This window comes from Pipistrellus hanaki (assembly GCF_964339955.1).
Source record: "Pipistrellus hanaki genome assembly, chromosome: 12".
Classification (NCBI taxonomy): domain Eukaryota; kingdom Metazoa; phylum Chordata; class Mammalia; order Chiroptera; family Vespertilionidae; genus Pipistrellus; species Pipistrellus hanaki.
In genome coordinates this window covers 59302110-59324350 of record NC_140514.1, presented here as the reverse complement: position 1 = coordinate 59324350, position 22241 = coordinate 59302110, and the positions used below count along the sequence as shown (strand labels likewise).

Genomic DNA, 22241 nt, shown 5'->3' with positions numbered 1-22241 from the left:
AAAAAATAGTCTCATTTGTTTCCTCCCAGATCTAAAATTTCTCTTACCTTCAACTATTGTTATTTTGTAGGTGCTGGTGACATTGAATAGTTTTCCGTTGTGATGAAGGAAAAACATGCAGGTGTAATACCCCTGGTCTTTAAACTCTGCATTCTTCTTTAAAGATGGGTTTTTATTGTTCTCTATCTTCTCACAGTTCTGTTTTTAAAAAGCAAGTTAAAATATTTTAGGTAAAAGCAATGTTATAAGAACTCAAAATTTTACATAATTCTATTTCATGACAGGGGGAGGGGCGGGGCACCGGAGCAAGTGGTTCGATGTCCTGCACCAGGAGACAGTGCCTGATTGGAAATGCGTGGAGACTATTCAAGTCCAAGACACACACGCGCACACGCCTCTGCATCTCACACTTCCACCTGTGTCAGAGGGATTAACAACAGGAACGCCACCTTGGCAGTCCTCTTCACTCAGGCAGGTTATGAAGCCACCTCAGAACCAGCTGGGGAAAAAGGAACTGAACTACTGATCCTGACTGTGTGCCCTTGTCCCTGCAGCTCCTCTCTCAGAGCGGCCCAGCTGGTGGCCCCTGGTAGAGGGTGCAGCGTGGGTGGGAGGCACCCACGTGATCTCGCGACAGGGATTGCTTCTGTGGACACCGAATGTTTATGAACTCAAACTGACCCTTCTGAAATATCAACGACTCTTACTTTTTTCCTGTCAGTTGTTTACGGAATCAGCTTCCTTGCTCCCTCCCTCAAGGAGGTCAGGATGTGTAAACAGGTTGGGAAACTGAGCCGAGGTCATATGTCCAGCTACGAGCACCCAGCTCCAAGCCACTGTCTGCGTGTGGAGATTGCTGAGACCCGCACGCCGAGCCTCACATGTCATGTGCTGCACACATCTGCACGCTCGGCAGGAAATGGGGTCAAGTCCACTGCAGACTGGCTCAGACATTTAGAAAACATTTTGCATAAGAGCTGTCCTTGAAAAACACAAGTAAACAGTGTTCACGCAAAAGGAACAAACAAAAGTTTCTAGGAAATCGGTTTCATTTTTCCCAAGGTCTTCTGTTCAGACCAGCCTCTCTCAGCTGCTCAACGCAACCACAGCCTTCACGCTTGTGCTTCTACAGAAATAATATAATCTGGGTTATACATGTGCATGCATGCTATTTATGTATGTGTGTATATTGTATTTGCATACATGTGAGTATACAAATGCATGTGTATATGTAAAATACATGTATGTATACAAATCTCTCTCATCACAGCAGCCCTGGCGGCCACCTCACTCAGAGAGGCCAGTGAGCTGCCTGAGGTCACACAGCTCATATGTCCCCAGAACAAAATGCTCCACAGCCACCAGACCCTCATTTGGGAATTTAGTCTTTTCTACCAGGTCGGAAGTTAAAACATTTTGAAAGTGTTACCTTATACAGTGCCGTTCTGTTGACCATGTTTTGATAGTAACTATGGTTACAGTCCACCTGCAAAGCCTTCCCAACTTCCACAGTTTTACTAATTACTTGTTTTTCAGTAAAACAGTTGTGTTTACTTCTTCTGATGACATTTAATCTCCATTCATGAGTTTGATTTCTATGACATAAAGGTTTTAAGATAATATTTTATAATTAGTACAGGGACTTTGCAAATATCATCACTGAGTAACCAATGCAACAAATTTTTTTTCCTGTTTTTGTATAAAGAGACTCATTTACTGATGCCCAAACTCTGCTCTGCTCTTTTAGGTTCAGCATAGCAAGAAATGTAACTGTCATGGGATGGGGGTAGAAGGCGGGAAAAAGATAAACCTGAGCAGGCCTGACAGCACACACACACACGTGGCACACACACACACACATACACACACACACAGCCTATTGCAGACCAGAATTTTTTTAAATATCAACGATTTTGGCAATGAACAAGTTCAGGGGTTCTTAACCCAAGACAGGAGGGGGCGGTGTCTTCTGAGGCCCCGACCTGCTCTCTGAAGTCTGAATTCTCAGGGCCCTTAGGGCGAAGCCTCAGGCCAATGCTTTCCTCTCACTGTGATGTGGGCTGCCCTCAGCGGGTCCATTAGCACTTACGTGCCTCGCTGAGCAAACATTTATTTGAATAGATATTGTTGTTCCTTCTGATTAGAAATTAGAAATCTGAAAGAAAGAAATCTTGCAATGTTTTTAGAAGAAAACTGTTTGCAATCTAACGTTTGCTTAAACTGTGCAAGCAGCATATAGAGTCCTATCCCAAATCCAGCAGTTCCCTCGTGTGTGTGAAAAGTCTGCCCAAGAGGGCTCCGGCTGCCCAGAGCCACTGGCACCCTGGTCCGGGCTGCACGTGAGGGCGGGCTTTCCTGAGGGAAGTGAGCAAGTTCGCCCCCCAGTGAGTTCAGCATCTCCCTGGCACACGCCTGGGAGGCCCTGGGCCGGGAGGCACCCCGTCTCTTTGGTCCTGAAGGCTGGAGGGTTTTGGCAAAGACTGTGTGATGACAATCAGTGTGAGCCTGGCCCTTCCCTGGTGTGGGAATTTATACAGGACGGGCAGGCCTGGGAGCAGAGGCATGGGCAGGCCTTCCTGGTCCTGGGTTACAGGAGGGTCAGGGCCATGGCAGTGTGGAACTGCGGCCTCTCCCGCCCGTGTGGCCGGTGCTCCCTGCTGGCCGCTGCCCTGGGCGGGCTGGTGGCGGATCTGTCTGGGAAGCTGATGACCCCTCCCCGAGCTTCAGGTCAGACTGTTTCCTGCTCTGCAGCCCTCGGCCCTGTCACTCAGCAAGCTCTCCCCCGCTGCCCTGCGCCCCAGGCCTCGTCTGAAACAAGGGCCGCCCTGTGCCTCCAGGAGCCACGGGGGGTGCAGCTGAGCCCGACCCAGAGGGTGACGGCCACAGCCCGGCCAGGGCCAGTCATCCTGGTGCGAGAACCACCCTGGTGACACAGAGGGGTGGGAGAGACCAGCCCCTCGCCAGGCCGCGAAGCCCACCGCTGTGGCCTGCGTCTTCACGTTGACTCTGACCGCAAGGATGCGCCTGCATCCTCCTTCACAGGGGGTTTCCTCCTGAGAACTTTCCTGGCCCAGGGGTTCGCTGTCGGAGTGGAGGGGCGCCTCCAGAGGACCGTGACCACCAGCCAGCATTTCCTGGAGACGCCAGGCTGCAGCTCTAAGGGGACGGCCCAGGAGTGAGGCCCGCAGGACAGGTCCCACAGAGGCCACGGGCCTCGCTCACCTGCAAGGCACCCGCTCCACGTGCACACACGGCACTTGAGCCACCTTCAGAAAGTCTGTGCCTTCAAGGTTCCCACTCACTTTCAAAGCCACGGTCAAGCCTGCTCTTTCCCCCCGCTTAGTCTCATCTCACTCACTGGCCTCCACCCCCTGAGTGCCTGGGCTGCCGGCTCCTCCTGGCCTCCGGTCCGCGCCCTCTGCCACCCGACTCAGATCCCACTTCTCCCCCTGATGCAGGCGTGTCTCCACCTTCCGTGTGGGAGACAGCCATGCCCTGTCCCTGTCAGGCGTGTCTCCACCTTCCGTGTGGGAGACAGCCATGCCCTGTCCCTGTCAGGCGTGTCTCCACCTTCCGTGTGGGAGACAGCCATGCCCTGTCCCTGTCAGGCGTGCTCTCCACCTTCCGTGTGGGAGACAGCCATGCCCTGTCCCTGTCAGGCGTGCTCTCCACCTTCCGTGTGGGAGACAGCCATGCCCTGTACCTGTCTGTCTGAGCGTGGCGAGGGAGAGGGGCCCCTCCCGTGCCCTGTGCCCTGTTCACTCAAAGGCTCCTTCCCGCCCAGGCTCTAGGCGCGTGCTGGCCACGCTCACGCTCCGTCACCCTGAAAAGTCCGGCTGCGACTCATTTCTGGAATCAGATCTCCTGAAAGGTCACATACGTTTCCTGGGTTAAAAAACAAGAGTTCTGAATTTCTTTCTGACTCTTGGGTGCCTACATGTAAATACAAACCAAGTGACCTCACCCCTAAAACCGCCGGAGTGACGCTGGCTCACTGGGCCTCTCACTGCCTTCACCACGCCCATCCGCCAGGACTCACCCCAGGTGCTCCCACACTGGCACCATCACCCGCCCCGGGCCCTGAGCTGCTTCCTGTAGGTCGGTCTCAGGTCTCTATAAACACATGCACACACAGACACCTAGGTACATACACAAGATTGCCAAAGTAGTCGATAAACACGGACCGCCATGTCCGCAGCAATCCCGTCACAGAGCACTCCTTCTCCAGCAACCCGCCCCCCCCCCCCCCCGCCCCCCATCAAACAAGGATAGAGAGCGCTCAGCAGCTGGCATGTCCAGCACTTCTCTCCTTCCCTGGGCAAGTTCTGACTCTGGGAGTCAGCAGGCTTGGGCCAGGAGAAGGCTGTGCCAGGCCCTTCAGTGCGCCCCTCCCCCGACCCTGGGCAGAGCTCTGCCATCCACTGCCACGCACACCTCCTCCACCACTGTCACCGGCCTCAGCAAACACCTGGGGATAGACCGGGTGCACCTACACCCGTCACCCCCCGCACTGCCGGGAGCAGGCACTGGCCCTGTTCTCGCTCAGTCTGTCCGAGCCCAGCCACACGTTCCGCTTGACCAGCAGCTCTTGCCAGCAGCCTCCACTCACCTTTGGCAAGAACACCCAAAAAGGAAACAATTTAAAGGCAATCTCCTTTCATCGTCTTCATCTCATTAAGACCATTAAGAACATAAACACAGGGGCAACATCTAGTTTGATTCTTCAATAATGAAGTATTTGTTTCTTATTACAGGAAGAGTAGGACAGACACAGTGCTTGGGATATCTGACCTTTCAGATTGCTGTCCATTGTTTATATGAACCAAGTCCTGGAGTGCCGTGGAACACACTAACGCGAAGAGCAGGATACTCACCCCATTTGGAAAAAGTAAGATCCACTGTCATCCAACTCAACTGGCCAAAACTCCAAAGCATAGCCATGCACAGTCACTCTGGAGGAACTGCTTGGGCGGAGCTCAGCTTGTCCATGTGAGCCATTGCTCTTGAGCCACTTTGTGGTGCTTGATTCATTCTCAGGGATCGATGAGCAATATTTCAGAAAGAAAGGTTCCCCTTCAAGGGCATTAATATGAGGACGTGCAGTACAGGCTTCTTCAAAAGATTAGCAAAATAAAAGAAAAAATCAAACGCACGGTGACATTGGTGATTTCCCGATGCGGAGGCATTTCCAGAACATCAGCGAGGGCAGAGAAACCACAGGCCCTCCCCAGGAGGAGGCAGGGCTGGCCCCGCCCCGGGAGAAGGCACCTGCAGTGTAATTTCTTAAAAGTGTTGTACAGGACAACTTCCTCCCATGGGGAGCCACAGAAGACAGGGTTGCCACACCTCCCCGAAAACATCCTTACTGAGGAGTCTTCGTAGAGAAGATGCCAGAAACCCAGGGACTTCAGAGGGGCGTCTGCACTCAACCAGCCTACTCAGCCAGCCACTGCCCCGGTAGGCGCGGTGGTGGGTACAGATGCTGCATCCCACGTACTGAGATTTGATTTCTGGTCAGGCACATGCCCAGGTTGCAGGCTCAATTCCCAGTAGGGGATATGCAGGAGGCAGCTGATAGATGTTTCCATCTCATGGATGATTCTCTCTCACTCTCCTTTCTTCTATTTCTAAAAGTCAATTTAAAATATTTTTTTAAAGTGATGAAGCAGTCACTGCTAATAAGGCATTCCCACGGACATCCTTCATGCCCTAAATCATGGCATGGGTCTTTGCCTTCATTTTGGGAAGGAGATAACTTGTGTAAAATGTTCTAAAAGTCAGTAAAAAGTCACCTGTGACATATTCAGTTTCAAACAACAAGAAGTAGATTCTCATCAGACAAATGTAATTTATTTCAGGCTGTAAGGTTTCACACTGCTCTCTCTACATTAACTCGGGGGCCGCCTTTTCTTCTTTCCAAATAAAGCCATATGTTTCTTTATTTGATTCCACTCCTGTGGGTGTTTAGTCTCTGTGCCAGAGCAGAGACACCAAAACATTAAGTAACTCTCAAAACTTAAAATCACCCACTAATTTTAATAAATTCAGCATCTTCTATAACCACCTCCTAAAACAAGCAACTAAACCTTGCTATGACTTACCTGAGGTGTCCCTAAACATAAGAACCAAAAGCGTCAAGGACAGTTGTCCCAGTTGCATATTTTAGGGTTCTGCTTCAAAAAGTTTTCCTGGAAAACAGAGTAAGTCAGGTTCAGTTAGAACTTTCACATAAAAGCATATCTAAAACATCTTCTGGCACACAGAACTTTAAAAATGGACCCAGAAAATGTTCATAGACCTCCATCTACTCACCAAGTCTTCTTGGAACTTTCAGGCAAGTAGAATTAATAAAATTTCAACGAAGTTTGGCATCCAGAAGAAATCCCTGTTAATACAATTCTCTAATACAGAGACTCTCGTGTGTTTTAGACCTGGTCTACTAAATCTTGCCTCCAAGAACAAAGTTGAGGACAACTGTATTTATAGAAAATCTGCAACCTACTGAAATATGTTTGACATCCTGGCCCCCTATGAGTGTGTGTGTGTGTGTGTGTTCCATTTGTTGTTTTCTCTCATCCATCTTCTTCAGAACACAAGTTGCAGAAGTTAGGAACGAAGTCTACTTTACATAACTGTCTCCCTGAAGTTCAGCACAATGGTTAGCACATCGTAAGAGTTCATCGATACTCATTAATGAGAAACAGGTATGTGGATGTATGTGCATATTTCTGCACTCATATGCCCATATGTGTTTATTTTAGGAAAATGGAGAGACAAAGTGGGAACTGCATACATTCCAGACAGAAACAGACTCAAAAACTCAAATCTGAGTTGTCTTTCGATCTTACTCCAACCCAAGTTTTTGTCCTACTAATTACGAATTTAGAAGTAGAATAAATAGGAAGGGTGCGTTGGGGCTCCTGTACCAGGTCTGAGTTTTTTTTATAAATAATCCCATGTTTCTTTTATTTAAAAAAATATTTTTATTGATTTCAGAGAGAAAGGGGGAAAAAAGAGAGATAGAAACATCAATGATGAGAATCATTGATTTGCTGCCTCCTCCACACACGCTACTGGGGATCAAGCCCACAACCCAGGCATGTGCCCTGACTGGGAATCGAACCTTGACCTCTGGTTCATAAGTTGATGCTCAACCACTGAGCCACGCCAGCTGGTCAGCCATCCCATGCTTCTTTTATACCAGACACCTGGCATTACTGTTTGAGGATGCGCAGCATTATGGAAAGGGATTGGTCTCTGGGGCACATGACAAACTGTGCAACCTTGGGCAAGTTACTTAAAAGTCTGAGTCTGTTTGCTCATTCCAAAATGGAGATGGTAAGAATGTCCATCTCCAAAATTACTGAGCAATCTAAGAGCTAATGTTTGTGAAGACTTCCTGAGTTGGGTGCATGAAGCCTCTCAGCCCAAAGTAATTCTCTCACCAGTTACAACTCACCTCCCTCACTAAACAAAGCAAAACAAAAACACACACAAACAACAACAACAAAACCCATAAATGCCCACATTCTGAATAACATTCAATGGCTAAGCTGCCAAGCCATTTACATCAATCTTTATGAATAAATCGCCAAGTACTTGATGTCATTTCCGGAAGACAATAATCAATAATGTAAAGGAAGTATGGAAAGTACCAACTGTTCATAATGAAATTAGAATATTTCTATGACTTACAGCAGCCCCTTCATACGCGCATGCACACGCACACACGTTTGTTGTTAGCTATCTGTTCTCTTATCTAGGGTAGAAGGCAAAGGCTGTTTCCTCTGGCGAAGGTTAACACCGCCTTGAAGAGCGCTGCTGCTTTCTTGGTCTGCGGTTTTTTAAATGTTCAAGGTCTCCTGAGAGATTAAGTTATTATGAGATGACTCATCCTTCTGATGACTTAACTCAGTTTCAATATGAAATATGTTAAGATTCCAGTATACAAATTAGTGGGTATCTGCCCTGCTCTATGCATGTGTATACATAAAATGTCTAATATATTTGTTGCAGATTTAAAAGATTAAGATATTAAATTAAAAAGTTAATTTCTAAAAGAAAAGTTATTCTGAAAAATATCATAGATAACTTAGTTATAAACTATATGTAAGAGGATAGAAGTACTAAATTTCTTGCATGTGGAAATTCTGGAGATTTTTCTAATAATATCAACATCAAGTAGTTTACTTGGATGTTGATATTATTTCTTGCCTTTACATAATTTTAAATTTTCTTCCTTCTTTTCTTTCTTTTTAAAAATATTTCTGATTTCTCAAGTAATAGATGCCAATTATAGGATATGTATAAAACGAAGATTGAAAAGAAAATAATATCAACATGTCTAATACTTTAGTGTGTTTTCTGGTACTTTATATGTTTTCAAATAACTAAGATACCTTTAAATAATTTCCTATCCTGCATTTTCCTGTGTCGCAGCAATCTCTGTCAACCCCGTTTAACTATCACACCACATTCTTCCACATGAGCAAGTTATAATTCCAGCATGTATTTCATGATAAATGGCCACAGCCATGTTGCCGTGGAAGGCCGCGGGGTCCGCTTCTGAAACAGGGCCACGCAGCCAGCCTGGCGGGATTCACATTCTCGCTCTCCTCGTCACCAGCTAAATGGTGCTAGGCCAGTTACCCTCTGTCTCTTGCTTTACTTCGCCATGGAAGGGGAGAGCAATACCACTGCCCACAGCTGGTGTGAAGGTCACAAAAATGGCTACTCCAACATGCCTGGCGAATAATAAATGCCACTTGGAGGCTAGCTATCGTTACTTATCTATAGTTCTTACTTTCTTGGTGTACGAAGAATACATTTTGAGCATTTAAATGCATACAGCATCCCACAACTGCAGCAATAATTCATTATTTGCCTACCACACCCAAGTAAGCACTGAGCATTCTCATTCTTCAGTTAGGTATTCAGATCAGAACAGTGTAGCTCATGATTTTATATGCATTTCTATTGGTATAAAAAAGCAAAGCATTAGTCATGCACTTTGTAGCTAGTTTCCTGTTTATGAACTGTCCTTTCCTGCCTTTTGTCCATTTTTAGAAGTTTAGTGTTTTCTACGACTGTCATTTAGTTTACCTTTTAATTCGTCCTTCGATGTTTTATAATCTGGAAGAGTTTACTTTGTGCAGCCACCCCTTTGCTTTGTGATTTTCCCAAGTACGTTATCATTTAGGTCATGCCTTTCCCCTCAGTGGTCAAATGCATACTTACCTGTATTTTCTTTATTTTTATGGCTTAATTTTCACATTTAATTTGTTTCATCCACTAACATCCTTTTCTTGTTTGGTCAATATCACTTATTTTTCCCAACTAGCTACCCAGGACCCACTTGTGAAGGATTCACAGCCTGCTCCTCAGGGCGTCCCCTCTCCGACCCCTCACTTGGTTTTCCTATTTATAGCGCTTTTCACTCACTGACATGCCTTTCTATGTATGCTCCCTGGTTTCCTTGCCATTAATGAAGGTGGCACATCCATGAGGGCAGGACTGTGTGCTCCAAGCCTCTCCGTGGGGAGGGAGCACCGGGCGCGCTGCTGTCTGCTGCGCCGCACACCTGGGGGTGTCCTGTGGGTGTGCGCCTCCTCACTGGGGAGGACAGCCGGCACCTGGGGGTGTTGCTGGGGCCAGAGGGCGGCTCTGTCCCCCTCCCCCCCCCCGCCCGGGGGCAGCTCCCCCCCAGCCCGGGGGCTGTGCCGCCGGAGCCACAGATCCAGGTCACCCGATGCCGGTCCCGCCTCCCCTTCCACCTCAGGGTCCCTAGGAGCAGCCCCGCAGGCGGCACCCCCTTACCCCGGCGGAGGGCGCCTTTCCCCTTTCCGTCTGAAACGGGTTCTGTTTTCGGAAAGCCTGCCGGCGGAGGGCACGGCGGGGAGAGGGGGCGCAGCGGGCGGTCCTTACCTCTGGGCGGCGGGCTGGGCGCAGGGGGTGGGCCCGGCTCCAGGAGGACCCGGCGGCGGGCAGAGGGCCCGGTGGGTGCGGGGAGGGAGAGGCACCCGGAGAGTCCGCAGAGAAGGGGACAAGATTGGCAGGAAGAGAAGCGGATGGCTCAGTGGGCGGCGGAGCGCTGGGAAGGAGGGGCGGGAGGAGGGGCGAGAGGGGGCGGGGGTAGGCTGCTGGGATCCAGGCGTGGGCCTGGGCGCGGCGGCAGGTGGCGGTCCCCGGAGCTCTGGCAGTGGGTGCGGGTCTCCCCGGAGGAGCTCTGGCAGTGGGTGGAGCCGCGTGACTGTGGCTGGGAGGCTGGCGGGGCTGGGAGGCAGGCTGGTTGCTGCGCACACTAGGGCTGCAGGGCTGTGAGCACCTAGGTAAGGAGGGAGCCCCTGTGCCCAGCCCATGTGCCCAGCCCCTTGTGCCCAGCCCCCCTGTGCCCAGCCCCCCTGTGCCCAGCCCCCTGTGCCCAGCCCCCCTGTGCCCAGCCCCCTGTGCCCAGCCCCCTGTGCCCAGCCCCCTGTGCCCAGCTCCCCTGTGCCCAGCCCCCTGTGCCCAGCCCCCTGTGCCCAGCCCCCCTGTGCCCAGCTCCTGGGTGGGGGTACCTGCAGGGAGGGAAGGGCTTGGAGCACACTGGGGCAGGGTCCTGAGGTGAGCCATAGGTCAGGAGGAGGTGCCTGTCAAGCCCCCAGCTCCCTGCAGAGCCCAGTGGGGTGTGGGTGGGGAAAAGAGGGGGCAAGGGGTAAGAGGGAGGTTGCAGTCGGGAAGCCTTGGAGTGGCTGCTGTGTGGAGCTGAGAGGAAACTGCTTAGCAGACAGGCTGGAGGAGAGCTGCATGGTGGGACAGAAGGGCACATTTCAGACTGGTCTGCGGGTGAATCTTTCAAACAAAAATGAAGAATGAAACCCTGCCTTATAGGAAAAGGATTTAACAAGACTAATTTTCATTTATTTTATACAATTACTAGAGGCCTAGTGCATGAAATTCGTGCACTGTGTGTGTGTGTGGGGGGGGGGGGGGGTGGGGGGCAGTGTTCTCAGCCGGGCCTGCGCCCTCTCTCAGCTCGGGAGTCCTTGGGGGATGTCTGACTGATGGCTTAGGGGAGCGGGCCTAAGTCTCATTGGACATCCTTAGCGCTGCGGCCTGGGGGGAGAGGCTCTCACCATCCTCTATGCTTGCCAGCTGTGAGCCCCACTTCTAGCTGAGCCGCACTCCTCCTGTGGGAGCACATTGACCACCAGGAGGCAGCTCCTGCTATGAGCAGAATCCGGCCAAAACCAGCTCCCTGACATCCCCCATGGTCCAGGATTGTGAGAAGGCACAGTCCAGGCTGAGGAACCCCATGGTGCATGATAGGTGTTGGGGAGGGACACGTGGGAGGGCTCTGGGGCGTGTCTGGCCCATCTCAGTCCTGATCACAGGGATCCCAGTAGCAAGCTTACCTACTGGTAGGAGCATCTAACTCTGGTGGTCAGTGCACACATAGGGAGCAGTTGAGCGGCCTTAGCATATCATTAACATATTACGCTTTGATTGGTTGAATGGATGACCAGACACTTAGCATATTAGGCTTTTATTATATAGGATAATAAGTCATCATGAGGTAAATATAACATAGAGTGCCAATATAATATTATGTATAATAAATATAATAAAAGGAAAATCATATGATTAACTTGATAAATACAATTTAAAGATTCTTGATTACTAATTCTTGGAAAACCACAACTAGGAGGGAACATCTGTAAGAAACCTACAAGCAGTCTCATAGTTAACAGGGAAATGCTTTGCTTTTGCTAAGATAAGGAACAATATAAGGACAGCTCTCAAATAGGACAATCAATTTGTATCAAATAAAATAATGAAAATAGGAGGCCTAAAGATGGGAAAGGAATGAATAAAACTACTCTTTTTGACAGAGGGCATAATTTTATGTAGATAATTCATTGAAATCTACAAAAATCTACTGGAAATAATAAATGAGTTTAACAAGATCATGGAATACAATGTCAACACAAAAAAGCAATTGTAATTCTACACAGTCTTAAATGGAAATTTGGAAAATAAAATTTGTTAGAAATACAATTTGCAATAGCATAAAAATTAAATACCAAAGTATAAATTCTTTGAAAAATGTACAAGATATCTACTATAAAGTCTACAAAACACTGCTAAATAAACGAAAGAATATACCATGTTTATGGATTGGGAGACCCACTGACTATTTTTCACAAACTATAGAGTTTATAGTCCATACATTTTTAAATTCAGTAAGTTATAGAGTTCATATATTTCATGCAATCCCAATCCAAATTTCATTAGGAATTTTCAAATAATTTGAGAAGCTATTTCTAAAATTAATGTAAAAACACAAACAATCTAGAATAGTCAGAGCAAGCTTAAAAAAAGAAAACAAAGTAGCTTGAAATTTTACAATAAAGCAATAGAAATCTTTACAGTGTGAAGATTCCTATTTCCATTTGTATACTCTTTTGCATGAGAATATAAATGGAAAATAATAGACAATGATAATAAATCCACACATACCTAGTACCTTGATTTATTTATTTATTTACCAAAGAACTATTTCAATTCAATGGGGAAAGAAAGGTCTTTGACATATGTTGTTAGAACAACTGAATATCTATCTCTCTAGAGAGAGAGGGGGGGGAAAGAACCTTGACCGTTACCTCATTCTATATACAAATATTAATTCACCAAGTATTATAGACCTAAACAGAAAAGCTGGAACCAGAAATATTTCATAGCCCTGTCCAATGTTGCTCAGTGGATAGAGCCATGGCCTGAACACCTAAGGGTCTCAGGTTCAATTCCCAGTCAAGGGTGTGTGCCTGGGTTGGGGTTCATTCTCTCACATTGACATATCTCTCTCCCTCTCCCTCCTCCCTTCTTCTCAGAAGTAATGGAAGGAATAACCTCAGGTGAGGATTAACCAAAATAATTATATTTCATAAAAATACATAGGAGAGGGAGAATCAAGTGGCATCATAATAATCTTAAATGCTAATAACTTAAATGTTCCAATCAAAGAGCATAAGGTAGCTGAATGGATAAGAAAACATGACCCATATATTGATATATGCTGTCTATAAGAGACCTACCTCAGAACAAAAGACTCATACAGAATAAAGTGAGGGATGGGGAAAAATTTCCATTTAAATGGAAATGAAAAAGTAGCAATACGTATCTGACAAAATACACTTCAAAATCAAGAACATAACAAGAGACAATGATGGCCACTTCACAATACTTAAGGGATCAATATAGCAAGAGGATATAACTCTGGTAAACATATAGGTACCCAATACAGGAGCACCCAAATAGATAAAAACACTTCTGGAGAATTTTAAGGAAGAGATCGAAAACAACACAGTCATACGTTGTAGGTAACATTAACACTCCACTGACATCACTGGATAGATCTCCTAAAAACAACAACAAGGAAACAGGGCTCTAAATGACACACTGGATCAGATTATTTGACATTTATAGAATATTTCACCCCAAAGCTACAGAATGTACATTCTTCTCAAGTGCACATGGGACATTATCAAAGATAGACCACATGTTAGGACAAACTAAGTCTCTAAAATTTCAAGAAGATTGAAATCATATCAAGCATCTTCTCAGATCACAATGGCATGAAATTAGAAATCAACTACAGTAAACATACTAAAAAAATATTCAAACGCATGAAGGCGAAATACAAATGAATGGGTTACTAAAGAGATAAGGAAGAATTAGGAAACTTCCTGAAAACAAATGAAAATGAACACACAACAACCACCAATCTATGGGACACAGTGAAAGCAGCCCTAAGAGGGAAGTTCATTGCATTTTAGGCCTACCTCAAAAAAATAAAAATAAAAACTTCTGATAACCTATCTAAACCTACAACTTAAAGAATTAGAAAGAGAACAAGAGGAAAAGCCCAGAGGAAGTAGAAGGAAGGAAATAATGAAGACCAGAGTGGAAACAAACTACATAGAGACTAAAAAAACAAAAAACAAACAAACAGCAACAACAAAAAAATACAAAAGATCAAGAAAACCAAGAGCTGGTTCTTTGAAAAGATAAACAAGGTTGATAAATCTTTATCCAGACTCACCAAGAAACAAAGAATATTATTAGAAATGAAAGAAGTGAAGTAACAACTGACACCACAGAAATACAAAGGATCGTAAAAGAAATACTATGAACAACTATGGTCTAACTAGCTGAACAACCTGGATAAAATGGACAAATTCCTAGAAAAATATGTAATCTTCCAAAATTCAATTGGTAAGAATAAAAAAACCTTAATAGTCCAATAACTACTGATGAGATTGAAGCAGCAATAAAAACTCACAGCAGGCCAGCATGGCTCAGTAGTTGAGAGTTGACCTATGAACCAGGAAGCCACAGTTCGATTCTGGGTAAGGACATATCATGGGCTGCAGGCTCAATCCTCAGTATGGGGCAAGTAGGAGGCAGCCAGTAGGAGAGATTCCCTCTCATAATTGATGTTTCTATCTCTCTCTCTCTCACTCCCTTCCTCTCTGAAATCAATAAAAATATATATTTTTAAAAACTCACAGAAAAAAAAAAAGCCCTGGTCCAGGCAACTTCTCAGGGGAATCTTACCAAACATTCAAATAAAAACTAACAGCTACCCTCCTCAAACTATTCAAAAAAATAAAAAAATAAAAATTTGAGGCAGAGACACTCCCAAGCTCTTTCTATTAGGCCAGTATTACCCTAATTCTAAATCCAGATGAAGACACTCCCAAGGAAGAGAATTACAGGCCAATATTCCTGATGAACATAGATGCTAAAATCCAAAACAAAATCAGATCCAGCAATATATTACAAAGATTATACACCATGAGAAAGTGGGATTTATTCTATGGAGGCCAGTTTGTACAATATTCACAAATCTATAAATGTGACACATCACATAAACAAATTGAAAGACAAACATCACATGATCATATCAATTGATACAGAAAAAGCATTTGACAAAATCCAACACCCTTTTTTTTTTGATAAAAACTCTCAGCTATGTGAAAATAAAGAGATCATAATCCAACATAATAAAGGCCATATATGACAAACCTACAGCCAACATCATACTCAATGGCAAAAACTAAAACCATTGTTCCTAAGAACAGGAACAAGACAGGGATCTCTGCTTTCATCACTCTTATTCAACATAGTGCTAGAAATCCTAGCCACAACAATCAGACAAGAAAAAAAAGCCATCCTAATTGGAAAGAAGGAAGCAAAATTTTATTATTCACAGATGACATCATATTGTTTGTAGAAAGCCCTAAAGACTTCACCAAAACTATAGATGCAATAAATGAACTCAGTAATGTTGCAGTATACAAAATTAATACCCAGAAATTGATGGCATTTAAAAATATATATATTTTTATTGATTTCAGAGAGGAAGGGAGAGGGAGATAGAGATAGAAATATTAATGAGAGAGAATCATTGATCGGCTACCTCCTGCACTTCCCTTACTGGGGATCAAGCTTGCAACCTGAGCATGTGCCCTTGACTGGAATCGAACCCGGGACCCTCCAGTCCGCAGGCCAATGCTCTAGCCACTGAGCCAAACCAGCGGGCTTGATGGCATTTTTATGCACCAATAATGAGCTCCAAGAAAGAGAAACTAAAATAAAAATAATCCCATTTACCACTGTAACAACAAAATTAAGATACTTAGGAAAAATTAACCCAGGAGGTAAAAGACCTATACTCAGAAAACTACAGGATGTTGAAAAAAGAGTTAGAAGAAGATATAAATAAATGGGAGAATAAACCCTGATATTGGGTTGGTAAAATCAACATCATTAAAATGTCCATACAACCCAAAGCAATCTACAAATTTGATGCAATCCCTATTTAAATGCCAATGGCATATTTCACAGACCTAGGAAAAAAAGTTCCAAAAATTTATATGGAACCAAAAAAGACCCTGAATAGCTGAAGCTATGTTGGGAAGGAAGAACCAACTGGAGGGATCACAATACCAGATAACAGTTATACTACAAAGCCACCATAATTAAAACAGCTTGGTACTGGTACAAGAACAGACAAATAGACAATGGAGCAGAACAGAGAACCCAGAAAGCAACCCAAGCCATTACACTCAATATTTGACAAAGGAGGCAAGAGAACACAATGGAGTAAAGCCCATCTCTTCAATAAATGGTGCTGGAAAAATTAGATACATGCAAAAAATGAAATTAGACCACCAACTTACACCATAGACAAGAATAAACTCAAAATAAGTAAAAGATTTAAATGTAAGCCATGAAACAATTAAAATTTTGGAAGAAAGCATAGTCAGCAAAATCTCAGACACTTCTTGTAGCAATGTTTGACCATACTTCTCCTGGGACAAGGGGACCTAAAGAGAAATTAATGGGGTTATATAAAAATAAAAGGCTTCCATACAGAAAAAACAAACAAACAAAAAAAAAACACACACACACACACACAAAAACAAACATCAACAAAATGAAGAGAGCCCACTCCATGGGAGAACATAGGTAGTGATACATCTCATAAGGGGTTAATTTACAAAATATATTAAAAAATTCATACAATTTAATAAAAGGAAGACAAACAATCTAATTAAAAATTGGCCAAAAGACCTAAATAGACATTTCTCCAAAGTGGGCATACAGATGGCCAAGTAACATATCAAAAAATGTTTAGTCACTAATCATCAGAGAGATGCAAATTTAAATGACATTGAGATGTTACCTCATACCTGTCAGAATGGCTACCAATGACAAGTGTTGGAGATGATGTGGAGAAAAGGGACTGCAGACTAGACCACTATGGAAAACAATATGTTTTCCTCACAATTTAAAAACTGGAACTGCCATTTGACCCAGCGATCCCACTTCTAGGAATATATCCTGAGAAACCTGAAACACTAATCAGAAAGAATGTGTGTACCCCTATGTTCATAGCAGCACAATTTACAATGGCTAAGATGTGGAAACAGCCCAAGTGCCCATTAGCAGACACGTGGATAAAGAAGCTGTGGTACGTTTATAGCATGGGATACTATGCAGCAGTAAAGAAGAGGGATCTCTTTCCCTTTGAGATAGCATGGAGGGGCTTGGAGAGGATTATGCTAAGCAAAATAAGCAGTAAGAGAAGTATCACAAGATCTCACTCATAAGTTGAATCTAATGAACAAAATAAACTGTTGAACAAAATAGATCCAGAGACATAGAAGTGTGGAACAGACTGATGAATCTCAAAGGAAAGGGGGGTGGTAGTGGGGAGAGATTAACCTGGGACTTAACCTATATGATAAAAGGCTAGTATCCAAATAGACTGAATGGCAGAATAACCAAACAACTGACCAACGGTTGATACGACATGTGCTGGCCACCAGGGGGTGAGCATGGAACATGGCAGGCATCAGCCGCGGTGGGGTGCCAGCCGCTGTAATCAGGGTGAGCCTCTGGTGGTTACTGAAAATTCTTTGCTCCCCTGTGCTGTGGTCCTGCCTGATGCTTGCGCCTGCTGCTGGCTCCCGGCACTGGCCCCGATCGCTTGGTGCCATCAGCGGGTACCAGTAGTGGCTGCCAGCGATGATTGCCCCTAAGGCCTTCTCCACCTCCTCCTACTCCTAGCAGCGATCAGGGTGGCAGCAGCCGCCACTTGCACCCACTGACAGCGCTGGCCCCACTCACACCCGCTGCTGGCGCTGGCTCTAATCGCTCCACGGTCAGTGGATGTGAGCGGTACTGGCACTGTCAGTCATGGGAGCAGCGGCAGCAGGGCTGCTGGCAGACAAGGGACAGAGGGCTGCAGTGGGAGGGGCCGACGAGGGCGCGGAGGATGGGCTGAGACTTGCTCCTATACTCACCGCAGCCTCACAGCCCACAGTTCCTTTCAAGGTGCACGAATTGGTGCACTGGGCCTAGCATGTATATATTCATGGTCCACGGACACTGACAATAGTTTGGTGAAGGCCTGGCAGGAGTGGGTGTAGGGTGAAGGGGGTCAATGAGGAATAAGAAGAGGACATCAGTAATACTTTCGATAATAAAGATAAATTTAAAAAATAAATATTCACCTTCACAAAATGATATGTGAATGACCAACAGGAGCATGGAAAAGGCTCAGCATCATTCGTCATCAGAGAACTGCAAATTGAACCTTGAGATTCATTCGCACCCACCTTTAAGACAAAGGAAGCCTGACAAAGCAGGTCACGGTGAGGAGGGCAGCCACAGAAGCCTCCGGTGTGACTGCAGGGGATGGAAAACCATACAATCAGCTGGCAAAACAATTGGTAGGTTGATTTTTTCCCCCCAATGTTAAATAGATACCTATGACTTCTCCGAGGAAGTGAACCAAAAACTGTGTCCACAAGAATGTCCGGAGTAGACATATTCGTAATAGCTACACTCGGAATAGCCGGGTGCCCGGCAGCAGGGAAGCGGCCGGGACACTGCTGTCAGCCGCACACTGGAAGCCGCGGCGACACGAAGGAGCGAACACGCACACGGCGAAGTCAGGTGAGCCTCCAGACCATGACATTCACGTGGGAAGTCAGGAGCCACACCACCCTCTGACTTCATCGATAGGAATATCAAGACCTGGCAAGCTTAACCCTGGACATGGGAATCAGAGCTGTGCTTGTCCAGGCAGGAGAGGAGTTGTAAGGCCATCAGACATTTCTGTCTTGCGTGGGGTGGTAACTTTATGGTGTGTAATTGTCAAACCAAGCAGCTTAGGACCTACATTTTGTTGCAGGCAAGTTTAACCGAACTAGAAATACTTCTGTGTGTGTTTTACTCACAGGAATTTTCAGCACAACCACCTGGGAGGCACTCAGCAGGTGTGCTGGATTCGCTGTACCCACAGGGCCCTGTGTGGACAGGACCCCTCCTCTCCTGCGGGAGAACACAGGGAGCACTGGTAGGCGGTTCTCAGCTCTGTGTGCAGCTTGATCGCCAGCCAGGGAGCTGAGAAGGCGCTGCAGCTCTTCTCCCCGTTCAGTCGCAGACCCTGGGGCCCAGAGCGCCCAGGTGCCTGGGGAATGGTGTGCAGGTCCAGGAAAAGGAACAACGGAGAGAAGAGCCGAGTTTCCCTGGGACCAGCCCTGCCTGGCCTCTCTGCCTCCCAAACTCCCACGTGGGTGCTACATCTCGTAAGAGGATGAGGAGTGTGCCTTTCTCACCTCATCTCCAGCCCTCCCAGGGAGATACTCAGCACATGTTTAGAAAATGTAAAGTTCCTTAAATACTTGCAAAGGAGTTTATAATATAGAGAGTTAAATATATTTAAAAATAAGAAATATAGGTCAAATAAGGTAGCCAGATATTATTACAAATTCGTCATGATACCCTCTATACTTGCTGTAGAAAGATTGCAAATCTTACTCTATGCTTTCAAGAAGCGAATGAAAAGGGAAATAAATCAGCTCCTAAAAGCCTTGTTGCCCTGGTGTGCTCAGGAGGTGGGCTCCGCCTGTGCACTGAAGGGTCCCTGGTGAGATTCCCAGGGGAGCCCAGGCCCGGGTTGCAGGCTGGAGCCCCAGTAGGGGTTGTGCAGGAGGCAGTGATTCTCTCACATTCACGTTCCTATCTCCCTCTCCCTCTCCGTTTCTCTCTCTCTAAAAATCAATTTAAAAAACATTATTAAAAAAATCTTGTGTCCAAAATCAGTAGGCTTCTGTCGTTCAAGGAGGGTGGGGGAGCAGGAAGAAAGCCCAGCTTATTCTGATAGCGAGGCCCTCACTGAGAGGACAAGGAATAGAATCCACTCTGCAAGAAGCACAGGGATGTGTTCTCACCACTGCTACCGCTTTTGAATTCTTATTGTAGTCCAAATGCCAGTACTTTTCTTTTCATTTGATTAGTACAGAATGCAAAGGGATTTGGTATGATTATTCTCATTTACCTAACTTGTTCATGATTTTAGAGAGTTCACTTACTCATGGTTACACAGCTGGCAGGTAATGGAGGATGATTGGTTGATTCCAAATTCTGTGATGTTAATCAACTATACACATCCTTTTCACTGGCTAACTTTTTAGTAATTAAAAAAACAAAACAACAACAAAAAAAAACAACCCCCACACACAGAAGTTACCACATAAAAGTACAATATTCTACAGAGTAGGGTAAGCAGATTTAAGAAATAAAGATACCAGATGTCCAAGTAAATTTTAATTTCAAATCAATTTCAGATGATATTTCATCCTCTGAATTCAACTTTCACTTTATCTGGCAACCTTAATCCAAAGAGTCACAGAGTAGGGTACCTAGAGGGATGGATAGCTGTAGGGTGTTTATTATAGGATATCTAGAGGGACGGGTAGCTGTAGGGTACCTAGAGGGACGGATAGCTGAAGGGTGTTTATTATAGGATATCTAGAGGGACGGGTAGCTGTAGGGTACCTAGAGGGACGGATAGCTGAAGGGTATTTATTACAGGGTATCTAGAGGGACAGGTAGCTGTAGGGTACTTAGAGGGACTAATAGCTGTAGGGTATTTATTATAGGATATCTAGAGGGACGGGTAGCTGTAGGGTATTTATTATAGGATATCTAGAGGGACGGGTAGCTGTAGGGTACCTAGAGGATGGGTAGCAGAGCTTCTCTAGGTGACTTTCCAGACATAGGGTTTCTTTATGGGTGAGATTCTGCAAGGCTCAATGGAGCGAATTCGAGACTGCACTTCCTGGCAGAACCGCAGTCCCTGTTGGTTTGTTTTTATTGGGGGGAAGGTGTGTGCAGCTAAATAAAACTCATACCCTTTACTCAGCAGCTCCACTGCAGGCAGAAGCGCCATCCCTCGCCAAACCTGTGCCCTGGCAGGCCTCCCAGCCGCGGGCAATCTGCCTGGGTTTGGGGCCTGCTGATGTCACAGAAATGCTACAAGTAGAGTTTCTTAAATTAAAAGGTCTTTTTTAAGTAAAAGATATAAGACAGATAATAAATATTATTTGAAGATCCAAGATGGCAGCTTAGGTAAACACCTAAACTGCTGCCGCGCACAACAATTTCAAAACTACAACTAAAAACAAATCGTTTATCACCCAGAATCACAGGAAAACTGGCTGAAAGGAAGCTCTACAACTAGATTGAAAGAGAAAGGAGCATTCAGGGCACAAGCGCTGAAAAACTGAGGCACAGGGGCACGAGCGCGATGCGGGCTGGCAGCGGATCCCGGCTGGCGGAGGGCGTTGCTTTCTTCAACCTGAAGAGAGACAAGCTCCCGATCTCTCTGTATTCCAGTTTTTGGAAAGAAGCTGGACTGTCTGCCATCAGGTCTGAAAGTGAGGGTGGCTTGCTTGCAGAGCTGTGTGCAAGAATAATTGTTTGCTGTGCTGAGCAGGGACACACTCAGAGAGGCAGAGAAGGCTGACTGGCAGCCACTGCTGTTTGCCACACTCTAGCCTAGAGACACCCTGAGACTCCACCCTGAGACTCTGTCCTGCACAATCTACAAGCACACCCAAGCTCCAAGCAGCGGCTTTTGCATATGAATGGCTTTCTTTATTGCAGTTTAGCCTAGCAAACTTGCAACCTGGTGCAGATAGCTCCAAAGCCTCCAAGCTCCAAGCAGGGAGGAGAGGTCTGTGGTTCTCGCTGTAGCTCCTGCAGGGTGGCCTCAGACAGTAGCTGACCTGCACCCCATTGGAGATCCAGAAGCCAGTGTATCTAGTGGTCGGTGTGAGATGATACCAGATTTCAACTACTCTCATAAGGGACACATTCAAGAGACAGACTCAGTGAGCACCAAAGCCCTATGGAAACGAGTCCTCCCCCATAAACATGTCTCCAGCACAGCAATTCTTCCATTATAGACACAGTGGGTCCTCACAGCCAATTGTTCTAGAGGTCAATTCCTCCCAATAACACCAACAACAATCAAGACTTAACTACAACAAGGCTGTACAGACAGTCCACAAAGGTGTCCACATCAGGCAACTAGAAGTCTGACCCATTGAACCATATAGGACATCCAGGCCCACAAAGCTACTCTACCAACTCAGGGAAGCAGCAAAAATGGCAAGAAAAGGAAGGGTATCTCAAACAAAAGAAATGGAGGAGAACAAAAGACTGGATATAGAGTTCAAAACCATAGTTATAAGGTTGTTGTTTTTGTTTTTTTAAGAATTTCCTACAAAAGGCTGATAAATTAAGCGAGATTCTCTAGAATACAAAAAAGAAATTAAACCAACTAGAAATTAAACATAAACTGACTGAAATAGAAAATATTATACAGAAACCCAACAGCA

At 45.6% G+C, this 22241-nt stretch overlaps 1 protein-coding gene across 7 annotated transcripts in view; it reads right to left on the bottom strand.

Annotated features, from left to right (window-relative positions):
* IL18R1 (interleukin 18 receptor 1) overlaps window positions 1–10062 on the bottom strand; it is a 29713-nt gene extending 19651 nt beyond the window's left edge. Inside the window, exons 1-6 of one of the 7 annotated variants that reach the window (XM_084900511.1) lie at window positions 9925–10062; window positions 7696–7862; window positions 6102–6188; window positions 4875–5112; window positions 1430–1595; window positions 48–198 (exon numbers count right to left, since the gene is read on the bottom strand). In XM_084900511.1, coding sequence (XP_084756637.1) covers window positions 48–198; window positions 1430–1595; window positions 4875–5112; window positions 6102–6159 — 613 coding nt within the window. In that variant the 5' untranslated portion in view covers window positions 6160–6188; window positions 7696–7862; window positions 9925–10062. The other 6 variants (XM_084900512.1, XM_084900510.1, XM_084900513.1 and 3 more) reach the window with 6 other exon arrangements.
* Between the last annotated feature and the right edge of the window lie 12179 nt (window positions 10063–22241).